Source organism: Rhea pennata, chromosome 1 (assembly GCF_028389875.1).
Source record: "Rhea pennata isolate bPtePen1 chromosome 1, bPtePen1.pri, whole genome shotgun sequence".
Taxonomy (NCBI): domain Eukaryota; kingdom Metazoa; phylum Chordata; class Aves; order Rheiformes; family Rheidae; genus Rhea; species Rhea pennata.
Genome location: NC_084663.1, coordinates 94,073,290 through 94,089,052, shown reverse-complemented (window position 1 = coordinate 94,089,052; position 15,763 = coordinate 94,073,290). Strand labels below are relative to the sequence as shown.

General features: G+C 40.5%; 1 protein-coding gene across 1 annotated transcript; it reads left to right on the top strand.

The window, feature by feature from the left end:
* The first annotated feature begins 411 nt into the window (after window positions 1–411).
* On the top strand, window positions 412–15,179 carry TBX19 (T-box transcription factor 19). Its single transcript, XM_062572218.1, is given in 10 exon segments — window positions 412–450; window positions 453–541; window positions 543–779; window positions 7,004–7,268; window positions 9,109–9,243; window positions 9,993–10,054; window positions 11,248–11,309; window positions 11,935–12,123; window positions 12,957–13,089; window positions 14,884–15,179. Coding segments are annotated over 10 exon segments (1,449 nt in total). The 3' UTR covers window positions 15,122–15,179.
* Window positions 15,180–15,763: the final 584 nt, after the last annotated feature.

Here is a 15,763-nt window from a genome sequence, read left to right as displayed (position 1 = left end):
CATTGCAGAAGGGCCTCTTACTGTTATGATTTGATTTATTTTAGGAATGTAGAGGGAAAAGGTTCACGCATGTGTTCAACATGCCTGATGAAAATATTTCAAGACTTCTTTCTCTGTATAACAATCTTGACTGTTACCAGCTCCTTAGCAAGAGTCTGCATCAGCGTGAACGCAATTTCCATGCATTGTTTCAGTCTGGAAATGAAACAATTTTCATTAATGGAAACCTGGTTCTCAAGCAGAACAATTAGACCCACTTCAGGTTGAAAAAAGATAAAAGCATGCTAATTTGGATGGAGGACTCTTCTTTCAAGGCAGCCAATTGAGTCATCAGCCTGCCACCCACCTGACCGTCTGACAGGTAATTAGGAGATAGTCCTCTTTTTGTGTGGAGTGTGCGTAAACCTCCACATGCTGGTGTCACTGCCCATTGGGACTTCCAGGGGAAGGAGCTAGACAGTGGCAAAAGAGCGAGGAGAGCACACTTGTCAGACTGTGCCCAATGAACTGATCTGCATTTAGATTTAGCTTAGGATTTTTATCTTTTAACAGGTACCTGAAGTTTTTGGCAGTAAAACCATCATGACAGACCTGGGCTGCAAAAAGCCCAGCGACTGCACTGTCTCCAGGCTACTCAGTGTTGTGGAGAGCGAACTCCGGGCTGGGAGAGACAAAGGTGACCCCACAGAGAAACAGCTTCAGGTTGTCTTGGAGGATGCTACGCTCTGGCAGAGATTCAGGGAAGTCACTAACGAGATGATCGTGACCAAGAATGGCAGGTGAGTGATCGCCTCAGCCTTGTGGGCTGAGTGTAGACAACAGCCTGAGGGGGGTTAAGAGCTGTAATAACAAATGCTGTGTGTGCAGGGTAGAGAGACTGCTGTGAGGAGCAGTAACAGTGCTGTCACTGCAGCCTCCGAGTCCCTTAAAGACGGCATATGAACAGAACAGGGTATCACTGCTCTGTGTTGGTCACTGCTAAACCATTCCTTCCACCTTTTATTCCTGCTATAAAATATGCTGGAGAAATATGTTGTTTGACTTAAGGTTTCCTGAAAACGGAACGTCCAACAGGACATGGCTGCTCTCTCAAAACCTTTTGGAACCAGTAACAATCAGCTTTCATCAGCAGATCCTTGCCCACAGACCTCAAATTATGTTCAAAAGCAGATCAATGTTGTTATATCCAGTTGCAGATACTCCTGTCTCTGTGGCCTTAGGGGTAAACAGCCCATGCACACAATCTGTACTGAAAGGAGTATATTGCATCTGGGCCCTGTGTGGCATGTCTGCACAGTCCAGACTTGCATGGTCCCACAAGTGCTTTGTTTCATATTTTTTGCTAGTACCCTTAGAAACTAGAGCACATTATTGCTTAATCTGCAGGGCTTTAGGAAAACAAAATATTGTAATTTAAATGGATTACATATTTTACTATTTGCTGAAAACAGAAGGGCGAAGGAGAGGGGAGTACAAAACCTAGAGGGAGGAATACTAATTCTGTACCAGGCACTGGCTTGCAGGAGACTCTCAGAGAAGTTCTGCTCTAAATTGGGCTGATAAGAGTCCAGCCCATAAGAGGCAGCTACTAAAGTAAAGTTCACCTGTTCATTGGTACTAAGGTTTTTATTTAATCTCTCACCACCACGCCACCTCCCCCCACTCCCCACGTGTGCGTGTTTCTTTTATAAGACTTTACAGAAGGTCTACATAAGAGAGAGGAATTAAGAGACAGGGAGAAGGATTTACTCCTATGGTGTGGCTTTAATCAGTTTTGCAGAAAGACTTTGATTTGGCAGAATGGTTGGACAATATCATTGTTGACTATAGCTTGACAAGGAACATAAGATGATGGCAGTTAAAAAGGAAAAATCGAGTCAGTTAGCTCAGCAAGGTGTTAGCTGACCTTGTGAAAACTTGTGAAAACAGCTGCATTCCCAGAATGTCAGCTCTTGTCCAGCATGGCCTATTGCCACTCTTATTTCTCCTAATGACATACGGATAGGCATCCCTTCCTGTTGGGGCACTCAGAAGCTGCTTTTGCTTCATTTAGAAGTGCTTTTTAAAGTCAGTTTAAAACTGCTTTAAGAATTGCTGTTAGGCCAGAACAAAATTCTGAGTGGACTTTCTCCTAGCGTAAGGGTAAAAGCCACTTAAACTGGCTCATCAGCGTAAGTTAAAAAACTGAAGTAAGATCGATTTACCTCAGATTAAATAGGTCCAAAGAATAACACCTTTACCTAATTTTGTCTTTCAGTTTCTTCACTCTCAGCTAATGTAAATTATCAGTGTAGCTGGTGCTATTTCTCACTAAAATGTCTGGGTGAATGTGTAGATATAACCTTTTCATGATGGTGAAGAGGGAATTTGTGTATGACTGTTCACTTTTTATTTGATTGTGGAAGCTTCCTTATTTTCCTTCTTTCTACCCTTTGCACTCCTTATCAGTTTTATCCTATTTTTCCTAAAGCCGGTGAGAGTTCTATTAATGTCAACAGGAGCAGGAACAGGTTCTTTCTCTATTATCAGACTACAGCAATCTTAAAACATAAAATTCTAAAAACATATTACACTGTCCTCTGCGTACATCTTTATAACAAAGTTGCTTGTACAATATTACAAAGTGTACTACTGGGGACTATGAAAAACTCTCTTGCATTTCTGAAAGTATCTTCTGTTACAAACGCATCAATGCACCCAAAAATACATATGTGTATGTGTGTGCGCGCACGTGTGTGTACATACATACAGACTGACAGACAGACAGTGCTCTGCAGCAAAATCCCTCCCGAGAACTCCACACGTATGCAAAGGGGATGAGTGCTCCAATGAATGCTGAGTTTTTGCAAGTTCAGGAATCTTCAGTGTATGTCTCTAGAGGGATTCTCAAAAGAAAATGATGTTGATTTAATTCTGCTGATGCTTAAATCAAATAGAACTAACTCCCAGTCCCTCTTGCAGAAGGATATATGAGCGCTTTTGAAAACTACATTCTAAGAGTATCGAGAAAAGCCAGTCTGAACTTCTGTGCGAGGAAGGAAAGACAGCTTGTGTGGACACAATGTTAGCAAAAGTCACAAATAAAATTGAAGGTAGATTCAGGAACATTCCAGAGTTCAAGGCTGACTGATCAGCGATAACATTCTAGGACGCACAGTTCTAACTACTTATGTCATTTGTAATTGATATTGAGGACTACCAAAATGTCACACTTAGATGAATGAAATCTTACATAAATCACAGGAACTAAGTGTCTATGCTCAATGACAAACTGGAAACTTTAGTGTAAATATATAGATATGCCTCCAATGCTGTATTATAATGGTGCTCTAGTGTTTTGTTATAATGAGCACTTGCCATAGCAATATACCTAGGTGTGCAGGAAAGTGGATATATTCTGGATAGAACAGACCCTAGTGAAATTAAATCATATCCTCTAAAGCAAAAAGCATCCCAGTGGGTGTAACTTAACTGTTGCTATAACGCTACTATGGTGAGAATCATTGGATTTTTATTTTCTCATGTTTGTTGTACTTGATTTGCATTCAATATTCAAACTGTCAGTTTTCTGACTATTTTCTGTCCTAGTGTTTCTATCATATCGCTATGTAGTATCCTGACACTTTGTTATTCCCTGGAGGCAGGGAGGTTCTGCTAGTCCCGATTGCATAAAGGGAGAATCTATAGTGGATCGATGCAGACAAACACACCAATTCTTAAATGCTGGACTTTAACACTTGCATCATTTGTGTGAGGTCATGTGTATACGTACCTGAACATTGAAACAAAAAGTTTGACTGAAAAAAAATTGGAAAAATGATCATTTATTGTGCTAAAAGAAAGACAAAACACAAGATTTTAACAGCAAAGTAACTTAATCAATGGAACAAGTGATGTGGTAGATTTTCCAGCATGAAAGTCTGTACAGTCAAGCCATCGTGGTCCAAGTGAGTTGGGAATTACAGTGTGTGAAGTAGGGATTAATACAGGGAAGTGCTATACTATGTTATACAGGAGGCTAGAGTTCATGATGATTGTGTTCCCTGGCATTAAAAGTTGTAGATCTTTTGGAGATAAACTCAAGCCTCTCATGAGAAAGGCAGAGAAGCTTGGATTGTGGGCAGAGGAATTAGCAATATATACATATGCGAGATATAGTTCTGAGAAATCCAGTGGAATTAAGTGTTAATGTGGATGAATTTTCCCCTCTACTCCCAGTTCAGGAAACCATGCAAATGTGTTACTTTGACTACTGACTGTAGGGAGAGCTGGGGGTACAGGGAGCAATTCATCTGTGCTTTTTATCCCATCCCTGTTTGGTAGCTGCATGAGGTTATTGTTCCAATTCATTGATTCAATCCAGTGCCATCTTGGTCGGGAATACAGAGACATTAAGTTAAATGTAGCCTATAAATCCTTGGCTGAGCTGCAGTCTTGGTTAGAGAGATCATGATTCAATATGTCTTTCTCAGTGTTGCACTGGTCCTGTATCATCAACTATTTATATTAGACTATTTCTTTTTTCTCAGTTCCTGTGTTTTTTTTCTGTGAGCAGAAGGTGCTGAATGTGTACAGCAAGAGCTGCTTAAAGGTGTCCAGAAATGAAGGTGGTGGGTGGGGTGTGGTCAGGGTATAGGAGATTGTGTTAGTGATCTGAAGTTGCTCACACAGACATACTGTCCAGTGGACCCAGACTTCTGATGTCCCTGGAGGGAGCCTAAAGTTTCAATTCCCCTCTTGTAAGCATTGCACAATTTGTACTGCTACCTAACTAAGTCTAGAGGTTTACCCTACCTTAGCCCCACAGCCACGGACTTTGGGCAATTGATGTGGTTGTTTGGTGCGACCTATCTCTCTGTGTTGTAGAGAGTTTGAAGATTCGTTGGCCTGTGAATAAAAATCTGATCTGGTCCACGACAGTTGCCAGGAGAGGGAGGAGGTCATTATGGAGGTCTTTGGGGCAAGGCACCTTGTATTTGTGTAGGAAGAATGAAGGAAGTGAGATAGAGCAGCTGTATGACCTCCACTGTAATGGCACACGTTCCTTGACAACTTAAGAAACCTAATGAATAGGGTATCTTTGGTGGGAGACTACTCTCTTCTGCTCCTTTTTCCCAGTTCCTGAAACTGTGGGAGCCCTTCTAACTCCATTGCTGTGGCTTCTTCAGGCACTGAGATGTCTAAGTCCCAATATCAATACTTGCTTTTCATTCTGCTCTTTAGGGAGTGTTTCCATTGTCTGGATCTATTTTCGAAAGCTAGATAAGGGTGTGCTTTTGTACTATATTATACATGTTCTGAATGAACTCTGCCCAAAAGCAAATTCAAAGCTATGTGGTACAGATCACAAATACTGGGACAGAGAAAACTGCTGTCCGGGAACTACCACAAATGTCCTTTACTGAAGAAGAAAATAATAAGTAGAAAGGAACTGAGAAAAGGTGTTGTACCTTTAAGCTCAGAAGGATCTGTTGAAGGAAAAAGATGTTTTAAAGTATTTTCTTAAAACTAAACAAAGGCAGGTTTTCAGTTTTAAATGCACAAGATGATGGGAATGCTAGATGATATAGATTTTGGAGCATAGTAATGGACAACACTATGTCTAAGGTGGAACTAGAAGTCAAATAACATGTCTTAATTAACTGGTGAGCAGGGGGAGAAATGGAAGGATGGGACAAAATTACTGAAAGAACTGCCAAGAGCAGGTTTAACTGCAAGTATTTTAGCCAGACTTACCAAGCTGGAGATTTACCTAACGATAGTAGAATAGTACCTGAATACTTATATTTAAGAAAGAGTAAAATGTGTTTCAGCTAATTACAGACTTCTAAATATATCCCTGTAGTAAGAGTTGAGGATGTATTCTGAAGGAAAGGGTAATTAAATGTATAGAAGATGATGGAATATGAGATAAAAGGCAATTTACTAAATTTAAGTCATGACAACCTAATCTGATACAACACTGATAAAGCAAATACATTTTAATACATACTAAAAATATGTAGTAGACTTATGGCATTTAGAGTGGTGCTACCTGGAAATCATTATTCGAAGGGAAGATGGTGGGGATTAACACAAGAATCATAGGATGTACTGCAATGAAGAAGGAAGAAGTGCTGGACTTCCTCCAGGCCTGACCTTAGGATTCTCTTTTTAATACTTTCATTAAGAATCTTGGCACAAAAAGTAGAGGTGAGTAAGTGAGGTTAAAAAAAAAAAAAAAGAAGAAGAAGAGTAGAAGAGGCAAAGTTGAGCAGACTGTACCTAAGAGCTGGGATTGCCCATCTCTGGCTGCTAAGCTTGGTATCCAGGAGGTTCATTAGTTGTAAGTGACAAAAGAGAGGGAGATGATGACCTGCACTATCAGTCTATTGAAGGATGACTGAATGCTACCAAAGTAATAAAACTAATGTGAAAGGAAATGTGATTTGAGGACACATCAGGCATTTCCAGAGAGAAGTAAAAGAACCTGCTGTAGTTTAAAATAGACTGGAAGGACAGTATTCTTGATATATGAATTTTTGAATTACAGTTCTTCTATGATCTTGCACATTTAAGACATTAATTCCATTGGAAACTTGTAGAGATGGAGGCAATGTGGATGATGAGAGGAATGAAAAGCTTTTAGTTTCCTTGCGTAAAATAAATCCTAGATTATTTAGCTTAGCTCACAAGGACTATGGAATATGACCATCCCTTCAAAGGAAGGGAGAAAAACCTTCCTATAGGAGTAATGTAATCAAAAAAAATCTGACACTGTACACAGTTCATAAATTAAGCATGTTTGTTCATAAATCTTTGCGTGATGAAGGCCTTAGTGCCCTGGTTTGGCGAGAATTTTTATTTTATCTTGATCACTTGGACAAGAATGTGTTAAGTGAAACATTAACAGACTTTCCCTCAGATAGAGAGAAAGAGGTTGTTTTTCCACTTTGAGCTGATCTGTGAGCATCTGGCCACAAACAGATTACAGTGGTCTCTTCCTTTGCTGTTTCCTAAACAGGCGGATGTTCCCTGTCTTAAAGATCAGCGTATCAGGCTTGGACCCAAGTGCCATGTATTCCTTTCTGTTAGACTTTGCCCCAACTGATGGCCACCGCTGGAAGTACGTCAATGGAGAATGGGTGCCAGCTGGGAAGCCTGAGCCACCAAACCACAGCTGTGTCTACATCCACCCAGATTCTCCCAACTTTGGGGCCCACTGGATGAAGGCTGCCATTTCCTTCAGCAAAGTCAAACTTACCAACAAGCTCAATGGGAACGGGCAGGTATGGCCTCATGTTTCCCCATGCACCTCTTGGCTTCAATTGCACGCACCTACCAATCAAGAAATATCAAGGGTGCATTTATGTAATTATAGAGGCCCTTACAGGCCTCTTCACCCACAGATGCCAATTATTCTCTGGAGGCCAAATGTAAACAGGAATAAACAGGCCTTAATTGGCGCTTTCAGATTTTAATGGACTTCTTGATGTTAAGAGAGACAGAGTGCTGTGGTTTACTTAATCATCAGGGGGCTTTTCAGAGTTGGTCTTGTGTGCTGGGTTTTTTTACATAGGACTTCAGAGAAGGGAGAAAAAATGGTCATGGGTATTAGGTTTTTGTTGTGTTCCCCCATGTTGTTTGGTGTAAGTGGAATGTTGGCAGGAGTCAGATAGCAGAATAAAAGGCTGCTCCTAAATGAAATAATTACTATGTCTGCTTCTGCATCATGATAATTATCAATATTCTATTGAATCAGCTTTGGCCTTTGGAAAGAAACCACATGTACCAGAAATAAGTGACTTTCTCTTTGAACCCCTTAAAAATGCAAACAGGAAAATTAGTTTTGTTTCGTCTTTTATTTTTGATGATGCATCTGAAGGTAAAATATTGCACAAGATCTTTTGTTTGCTTGTTTGTTTTGTACAAAACTCCTACATTGGATGACACTTGTCAGCCCATAATCAATTTCTTTCATGTAAATATATGTTCTGTACCCATTATTTCTATTAGGTTTGTGAGGTACCTTCATAAGCCCAGTACCCTCATTAGGTAGGAAATTATGTCCATTTTTACAGACTGGAGAACAGAACAGAAAGATGACCTGACTTTTTCTAAGGTCACACATGGAAGCAGCACATAAGAGCTATTGTGGAGCATAAAACAGGATATGAATTTGCCAAGTATTGGTCCTGCATCCAGGACCTCAGGAGAGTATCCAAGTGGAAAGGGAGGGAAGCTACAGAAAACCAATCTGGAGGGTCAAACAGATCCTGGGAAAAACCAAGGGAGCCAGATGTGTGTGCATATATAGTAAAGTAGAGAGGAAGAAAGAGTAAAGCAGGAAAAACTGAAGGGGAGACAAACTAAACAAAAGTCAGTAAGTGGTAAAGAACTGGAGCTCTCCTTGTTTTCTTCTGAAATGTAGACAACAGTGTTAAGGTAAACAGAGTCCACACACTGTGCTTCATCTTCCCCTCTCGTGCTGTTGTTAAAACGTAACAGCTGACTAACAGTGCTTTAGGATATCAGTTGTGTTATTCCAGAAGCACATATAGTGCACACAGCACTTTCTAAAATACAGTTATTTTTAAACATCTCTTTCTCATGGTAGAGAGAATTTAGCAATGTAACAGGCTTCCTAAGGAAAGTGTGGTATAGAATCGGCACTATTCACAGCTTTTAATGCCAGATAACAGAAACATCTGCCAAGACTTCTTTAAGTACACTTCATTGTGCCCAGAAAGATGGGCTAGGTGACTGCCTTAGTTCCCTCTTGGCCCTATTTCCTGTGATAGTGGTTCTGAGACTTTCAGATAGTAGACGTAGGACACAGATTGTTTCTTAACTGCTTGAACAGCCTCTAGAGAAGCGGAAGCCCATTAATTTGAAGCCCTGAGCTATTAACACAAATATTTGGTACTGCTGCTGTATCAAAAGCTTTAAATCCAAGCCCAGTGAAGTCTCAACCTGTTCAGCCCTGTGGCTTATCAGAAAGGAGGAAGGAATCTGCCCTCTTGCTCTCAGTGACCATAAACTGGTGAGTTTTAGCAGTGACATTTGGTCTATTGCAGAGCCAGAGGGAAAGAGAATCTATGGGATAACAATGTGTTTTGTTTTCTGCAGATAATGTTGAACTCTCTGCATAAATATGAGCCTCAGGTACACATAGTTCGTGTAGGAGGCCCCCATCGGATGGTGATGAATTGTTCCTTCCCTGAGACTCAGTTCATAGCTGTGACTGCCTATCAAAATGAAGAGGTAGGTGGGTGCCACGCTGTGCTCTTTGTCATCACCGATGAGATATATTTAAAGCTTTTTAGTTATAAGATAAGCATATGCCAACAGGCAGACTGGTTCTTATCTCCCCAATAGTGCTGCAGTGTAATGCTCTATTTAGTCTAATGCTCTCTTGTCTTTCTGGAGTATAACATTATTTAATCCAGGGTCTGGTTGCACTAGTAAGCCAGATATAGTTTAAATATGCTGCCACTGCTATCCTGAACTTGTGTGTCTGTCCTGGCATCTTAGCCTCTTACTGAGAGAAACCTACAGTCAAGACCAATATCTTTATAATTCATATGATTGCAAAATAGCACATATTCCATGGGAAAACTTTTGCACCGTACCAAAATTGTAGTAGAGGGATGCTTTGGAATGTGACCATTGCTGAAAATACCCCTCATCTCTTAGCTATTGTTGCTGTAGATTTGACTTATATTTGTAAGAAATTCTCAGTGTATAAGTCCACCACCATACCACAGAATTTGCCAGACTAGACCATGCCGTTAGGCTGCCCCTGTTGGTGTTCTGCCTGTGGCACTGATCGGTGTACTGTGCCCTGCAAAGAACAGAGCTCCCTTACAACCAGCCCTGGATAGCATAATGTATGGAGATCTATTTTGTTTGATTAACAAGACAGTGCCACTTAGTGTACTCTGGAGGATGTTTTGTCAAGTCTCTATACCAAATTGTCTTCACTAATATGCCTTGTTTTTTGCAAACTCAAGATAACAGCTCTCAAAATCAAGTATAATCCCTTTGCCAAAGCCTTCCTGGATGCAAAGGAAAGGTGAGTTCAGCTTCTTTTTAGTTTTGGTAGTATTTTGCTGCTGATACGGTTAAAACTGCGGCAGCAGAATGTGAAAGATCATTGAGATAACTTAATTTCATTTCTGCTGTCTTAATTCCAGAGTCACTCCACTGAAATTAGTGGGGAGACTTTCTATATAACTGTTACTACAATCTGTTCTGAAGTGGGTGAGTATCTCTGGAGGATCCTATGACTTAGTACTGTCTACACGGACAGCCTGAAATGAAACAATGTGAATTTTACCAGTAATGTTATACTTCATCTATGCATTGTATTTACACTCCAATTAATCTCATGATTCTATATTTTAGGGAGAATAAAGGCAGGTATCAGAAAACAGAGAAGCAGAACTGAAGTGAAATTGCACTATAACTGTAATGTAACTACACTGTTATTATTAAACTTGTATGAGGATGTGTGATATGTTTATTAAAAGTAATTCCAAAGGAGATCAGGGTGTTAGAGATGCTTCTGTCATCAGAAACAAATTGTTTAATTACCTTTCAAAGTTTTACTTGTATCATTCATGCTAATGCAGTGTGGTTGTTCTGTCTCCATGATCTATAGCTGAACTGGCCACAGGATCATATGAAGGTTTATGAGCCTAGTATAGCATTTAAAAAGGGGCTACTCAAATCATGGATTCCAGTCTGTAGCTGCAAATAAACTTTGTCTGGACCAGCTCAGTTTTCTGCCATATAATGTCCCCTACATGCCTGCAGGAGAACCTCTCTCTCTTTACCAGTCTCCTGTTAGCTAAGGAAGCTGCTGAGTCTCAGCTCCAGGGTTGCTGGCTGGGGAAGGAAAGCGCTGCCTTGAGCTTGTTTGGCTGTGCAGGAGGCAGAATCCCACTTTGCTGAGAGTGGGGCTGAGGCTGGTTAACACAAGCAGGAAAGGTGCCCACTGGTAGATATAGCATTTCAGATACAGCCCCTAAATTCAGCACAAACTTAGGAATGTTTTTTGTGTGTGTGTCATGAAACGTAAGTTCCTGCTTCCTTTATGGCAGAGTGCAGAAATATGTACTGCTGTCTAGTAAGTATCTAAATAGGGTGCAATTTTCTCCTTTTTCACTTAATTTTCTGTTTAATTTTTGCGAAAAGATTTCAGTGTTTTACTTTCTTTCATAACTTCTCAATGAGAACACTTACCACTGAATATTTTTCTTTCAGAAGCCATCCAAAGGATGCTCCAGAAACAGTCTCTGAAGGTCAACATATGACATATTCTCATTGTAAGGTTTTTATTCATGCAAACTGGAAGTGTTGTGTGATATGGTTGGTACTGGGAATCTGGGACTTGCTTAACTGGATCAGACCAGTGCTTTGTTGTGTCCCGAATTCTGTTGATGAAAGAGACCCTTAAAAGAAATTGTTGAAGAAACCTCACAGTAGTAAATCATGTGACAATTTTCCCCAGGAGGATCATTTTCCTTACAATCCATTTTTTTGATACTAGAGAGAATCCAGAAACAAAATGATGTATGGCATTTCTATGGTTCCCCCTTTTCTTTTTCTTTTTTTGTATTTGTGAATGTATTTGTGAATGTTGTCACCTGTAAAATAAACTTTCACTGATGAACAGCTCAGAAAAAAGAGAGGGGAGCAGGGGTTGTGTTCATCCTTGTGATGGTCAATTTTCCGTTCGTTCATTCTGTGACATTGTGATTTTGTTTGTTTCCAGGTCTTGGTTTTAGGTGGGGTTTTTTTTGCCTGTAAATTAATGCATTAAACCAGTATTTTGGAATCTGCCTGGCATTTCTGAGGCACAGATGATTTGTCAGGAAGGCTGGTTACTTCCTTTACTCTGCTGCACTGTTTTCGTGCTCTAATAATTTTGTTCTCTTTTTCCCCTCAAAGTGGGTGGCTGGCTGATTTCCAGCCCAGACACAATGTGTGCATCAGGAAGCTCTAACTATCAGTACCCTGGACCTCTGTCTCTGCCGGCTCCACACACTTCCCACGGCTGTGAGCGGTATTCAGCCCTCCGAGGACACCGGGCTGCTCCGTACCCGCCTTCGTACATTCAGAAAAATCACTCACCTACAGGTACAATTTTTCTTTGCTTCCAGGAAACAGGCACAATCAGCCTGCCTGACTCTTTTTTACATTAGCATAAGCAGTAAACCAAATGAGCTGAAGCTGGGAAAGAACATGATTAGTCTTTGTAACAGCCTGCACTGAACTCTGCCCAAACAAAGAAAACAAAAGGTACAAAGAGATGGGTACAAGAGACAGGTTCATTGTAACTGTTGGCTATAGATGAAAGTGAATGATCTTGCTTAAATTACAGGTCTCAATTATACAAAAATATCAGAACATTGCAGGACTGCTTCTAATGTCATGTCACAAAGCAGTTGTCATCTCAAGTCAAAGCAATCCTTAGGAACATGGTAGGAACTGACTTGCAATGATGGTGTTTTGGTATTGCCAGCATCTCCCTTCCACTCTCTAGATCTGGGTGTGGAGTTCCAGAAGATAATTTTCCTTTGGTAGGAGGAAATTGGCAGGAAACAGGAGAGAGAATAAAGTAATTTAGTAAGGCATCCTGTTTAACTGAAATATTTAAGCTCAGGTATAAAGAAACCTGTATCAAAACATTGTCAGTTATATGTCAGTTGTCATTAATCAAAAACTATTAGTCAGACTTTTCCAAAATGTGTATTTTATGCCTATCATGCTGTGTCTTCTCACATATCTTGTCTAGAATTACAAAGGCACCCTGCTACTCCCTTAATAAAGAAGATAATTTTTTCCTTGTACCTATGACTGAGAACCTCTGTCAGCTGATAAGATTGCTTCCTCAGGCCTACCCATTTTCTGTTGTCCTAAGACAGTGTCTCTGCAATAGTCACTGAGGGTTTGTATTTCTCCCCCTAAAGTGAATTTGTTGGAGAGCTCCAGCAATAATCTTCAGGTATTCCCAGGACATGACAGCTGGACTCTGCCATCTTCTCCACATGCTAATTTGCTCTCAGTGCCACACACCAAGGGAACTGCCAGCCCTGGGCCCAGGTAAGGTTACAGGAAAATTACTGGTATTGGGAGCAGTGAGGCTTGTAGGCATGAACAAAGCCTTATGATGATCCTGATTTCATAAACAATTCTGTATCTGTTATTGACCTGGTACACATTCTTCCTTAGGCAGATCACTTTGTCACCTCAATTTCCCATTAGTAAATGGGAACATGGAATTATTTGCCTTAAAAGCCTGCTTGCTAGTAACATTCATCTGTGTTACAAAAGTGTGAAGCTCTATAGAAATACTAGTTATTAGTAAGTACGCCCACTTGCTGATGTCCCTCCACTCAGCTCTTCAGTATATATTATCTCAAGAAAGGAAGCCTTCCAGAGGGGTTTGGAAGTAATATTTCTGCACAGAGGTCAGTTTGACTATTATAGTTTTAGCCTTTCTTGTAATGCTTATTAATATGCATGCTGCACTTGCAGCATCTGGGATGTTTCATCAGAACTATGGTCTGGAAAATAATTAGGATAGTAAGTGACCTTTTAGGAATAAAAAAGGAATTTAAATAAATAAAAGATGCAGTAAGAACTTAATCTAAGGAAGAGGAAACAAATGGAGATCTAGTGTAGGAATGAGAAATAAGAAACCTGGCCCTGGAATAGAGAGTTATCTTATTTTGAAAGCTAGGCCTAGCAAACAGGATTTTTGTGGGTATTCCTAGCTTTGTCACCAGAGTAGTTTCACTCAGGGATAGGTTTCCAGGTGAGATTAGAGGAGTGTAAGCCCTCCTGGCTAGCCATGGTCTTCAACTCCTCTGCTACAGCACAGAAAACTTGCATATTCTTGGCACAATGCCACAGTTTCTCTTCAGCTCCTCAGTCTCATGCAGCAGAGGCAGGGAGCCACAGCAAAGATGCAGCACCACCAGGAGGATGAAAGGGTGGGAACACCTGAGTAGGCTTCTCTACATCTGCAGCGCTGTGTTTCACATCCATTCATATCAAGTAATCCAAACCAGAACTTGGCCATTCTCTCATGGCCTGATACGGATGAGGAGGAAGAGGTCTGTGCACCCATTCACATCTGAGGTGCACCTGCCCTTGTGATTCACACTTATTTCCAAGTTTAATAAGCATCCATAATTTAGTGTATCCCAAGTGCCCAATCCTAGATTCCAGGACAGATCCTTCAGAAAAGATAATCATCTTCTGCTCCAACTGAAATTTGCTTTTCCATAGCACTTCTGAAAATCAGGATCTTGGCATAGCCACAAAGAACTTAGGCTTTAAGATGTCTACTAATTTTGGATACCCAAGTATTTTTTTTCTCTATGCTCCTCATTATTTGCTTGCATGAAATGAGAAGCTTACATCACCCATATGCAGGGATGTAATGATGTCTAATTCATGATATAGTATAGAAATATTGTTAAAAGAGCAGTAAAAGGTTTTGGGAGGGGCTGAAATTTAGACTCTTGAGAATCAATTAATTAGTAAGTATGTCACTTCCTTCCTCCCAAAATAAATGACGCATACATTTCTTCTCTAATTTGGGTGCCAAGAAAGTCAGCTGAAATTATAAATGTAAACATTTACAAAAAGACTTTTAAATCTTGAAACTTGTTTTTATTTTATTTGCACATTCTCTCCATGCCTCTCTCCAAGCTCACCAGGTCTATCTGTTCTTGGTGGTTTTTCAGTTAAGATCTATAAGGCTGATCTAGTTCAGTAACCTGATTCAGATTTTACCTGAATATGTACTTGACTGTACCAGAACAAATCTTGTGATGGGGAAAATGTTTTCGAATAAGTCATTCAATTTCTACTGCTCTTTTTTCCCAGCCATTACCCATGTCTCTGGACAGTGAGCAACAATGCTGTAAATGTTGCCAACCCAGGGAATGAGGTGAACAGCAGCCCTTCAAGCATGTTCCTAAGGGGTAATGTCCCTTTACCCACTGGATCTTCATCCGTCCAAATCCCTCTGCAGGGAACAATCTCTGGCAACATGGAAACACAAGGGGAAACTGCTCTAGTCAGACTAGCCGACGCTGCCTGGGCATCCTCACACTCCTTCTAATGGACAGGCAGCTCACAAGGGAAGCTCAGCCAAACAACACTGACAAAAGCACCAAAGGACCCCCTGGACTCGCAGCTCGGAGTAGGGATGTATATGCAGAAAGCCGACTTCATCAAGCATCACTTTCCATAATGTACCTCTTGAGTGCCAGCGAAGCCAAGATGCATAATGCAAAGGCAGGAAATGTTAGAAGAGCCAACTTTATTGATGTAACTTTTCTGTATCATTCAGGATGATGATCAGAAAGAATTTTTGTAGTTAGCTTTGCTTCTAATTCACATCAACAAAGGTCAGACGCATGAGTCTCAGTGAAGCAAATGTGATAGCTGGATATTTACCTGTCTTCTTTAAAGAGTATTTTCTGTAACTAAAGGCCAAGTCCAGGGAAATTGTGAACAAGTTCCCTATATGTAGCTTGAAGGGACAGCACTGCTTTAAAGACATGCAGAATTTGTCACACAGTTTCCCACAGTACCTGAAACTAAATTAATCAAAGGCTGAAACTACAGCCCTTGAAACTATATTGTAGCAGCAGGTGAAGGGCATCTGATGGGGTGTTTATAGTCTCATGTGAAGGTTTTGGAAATGGAAAATTTCTGTAGTTTACTATGTGTGTTATATATGGGTGGAGGGAAAGGAATA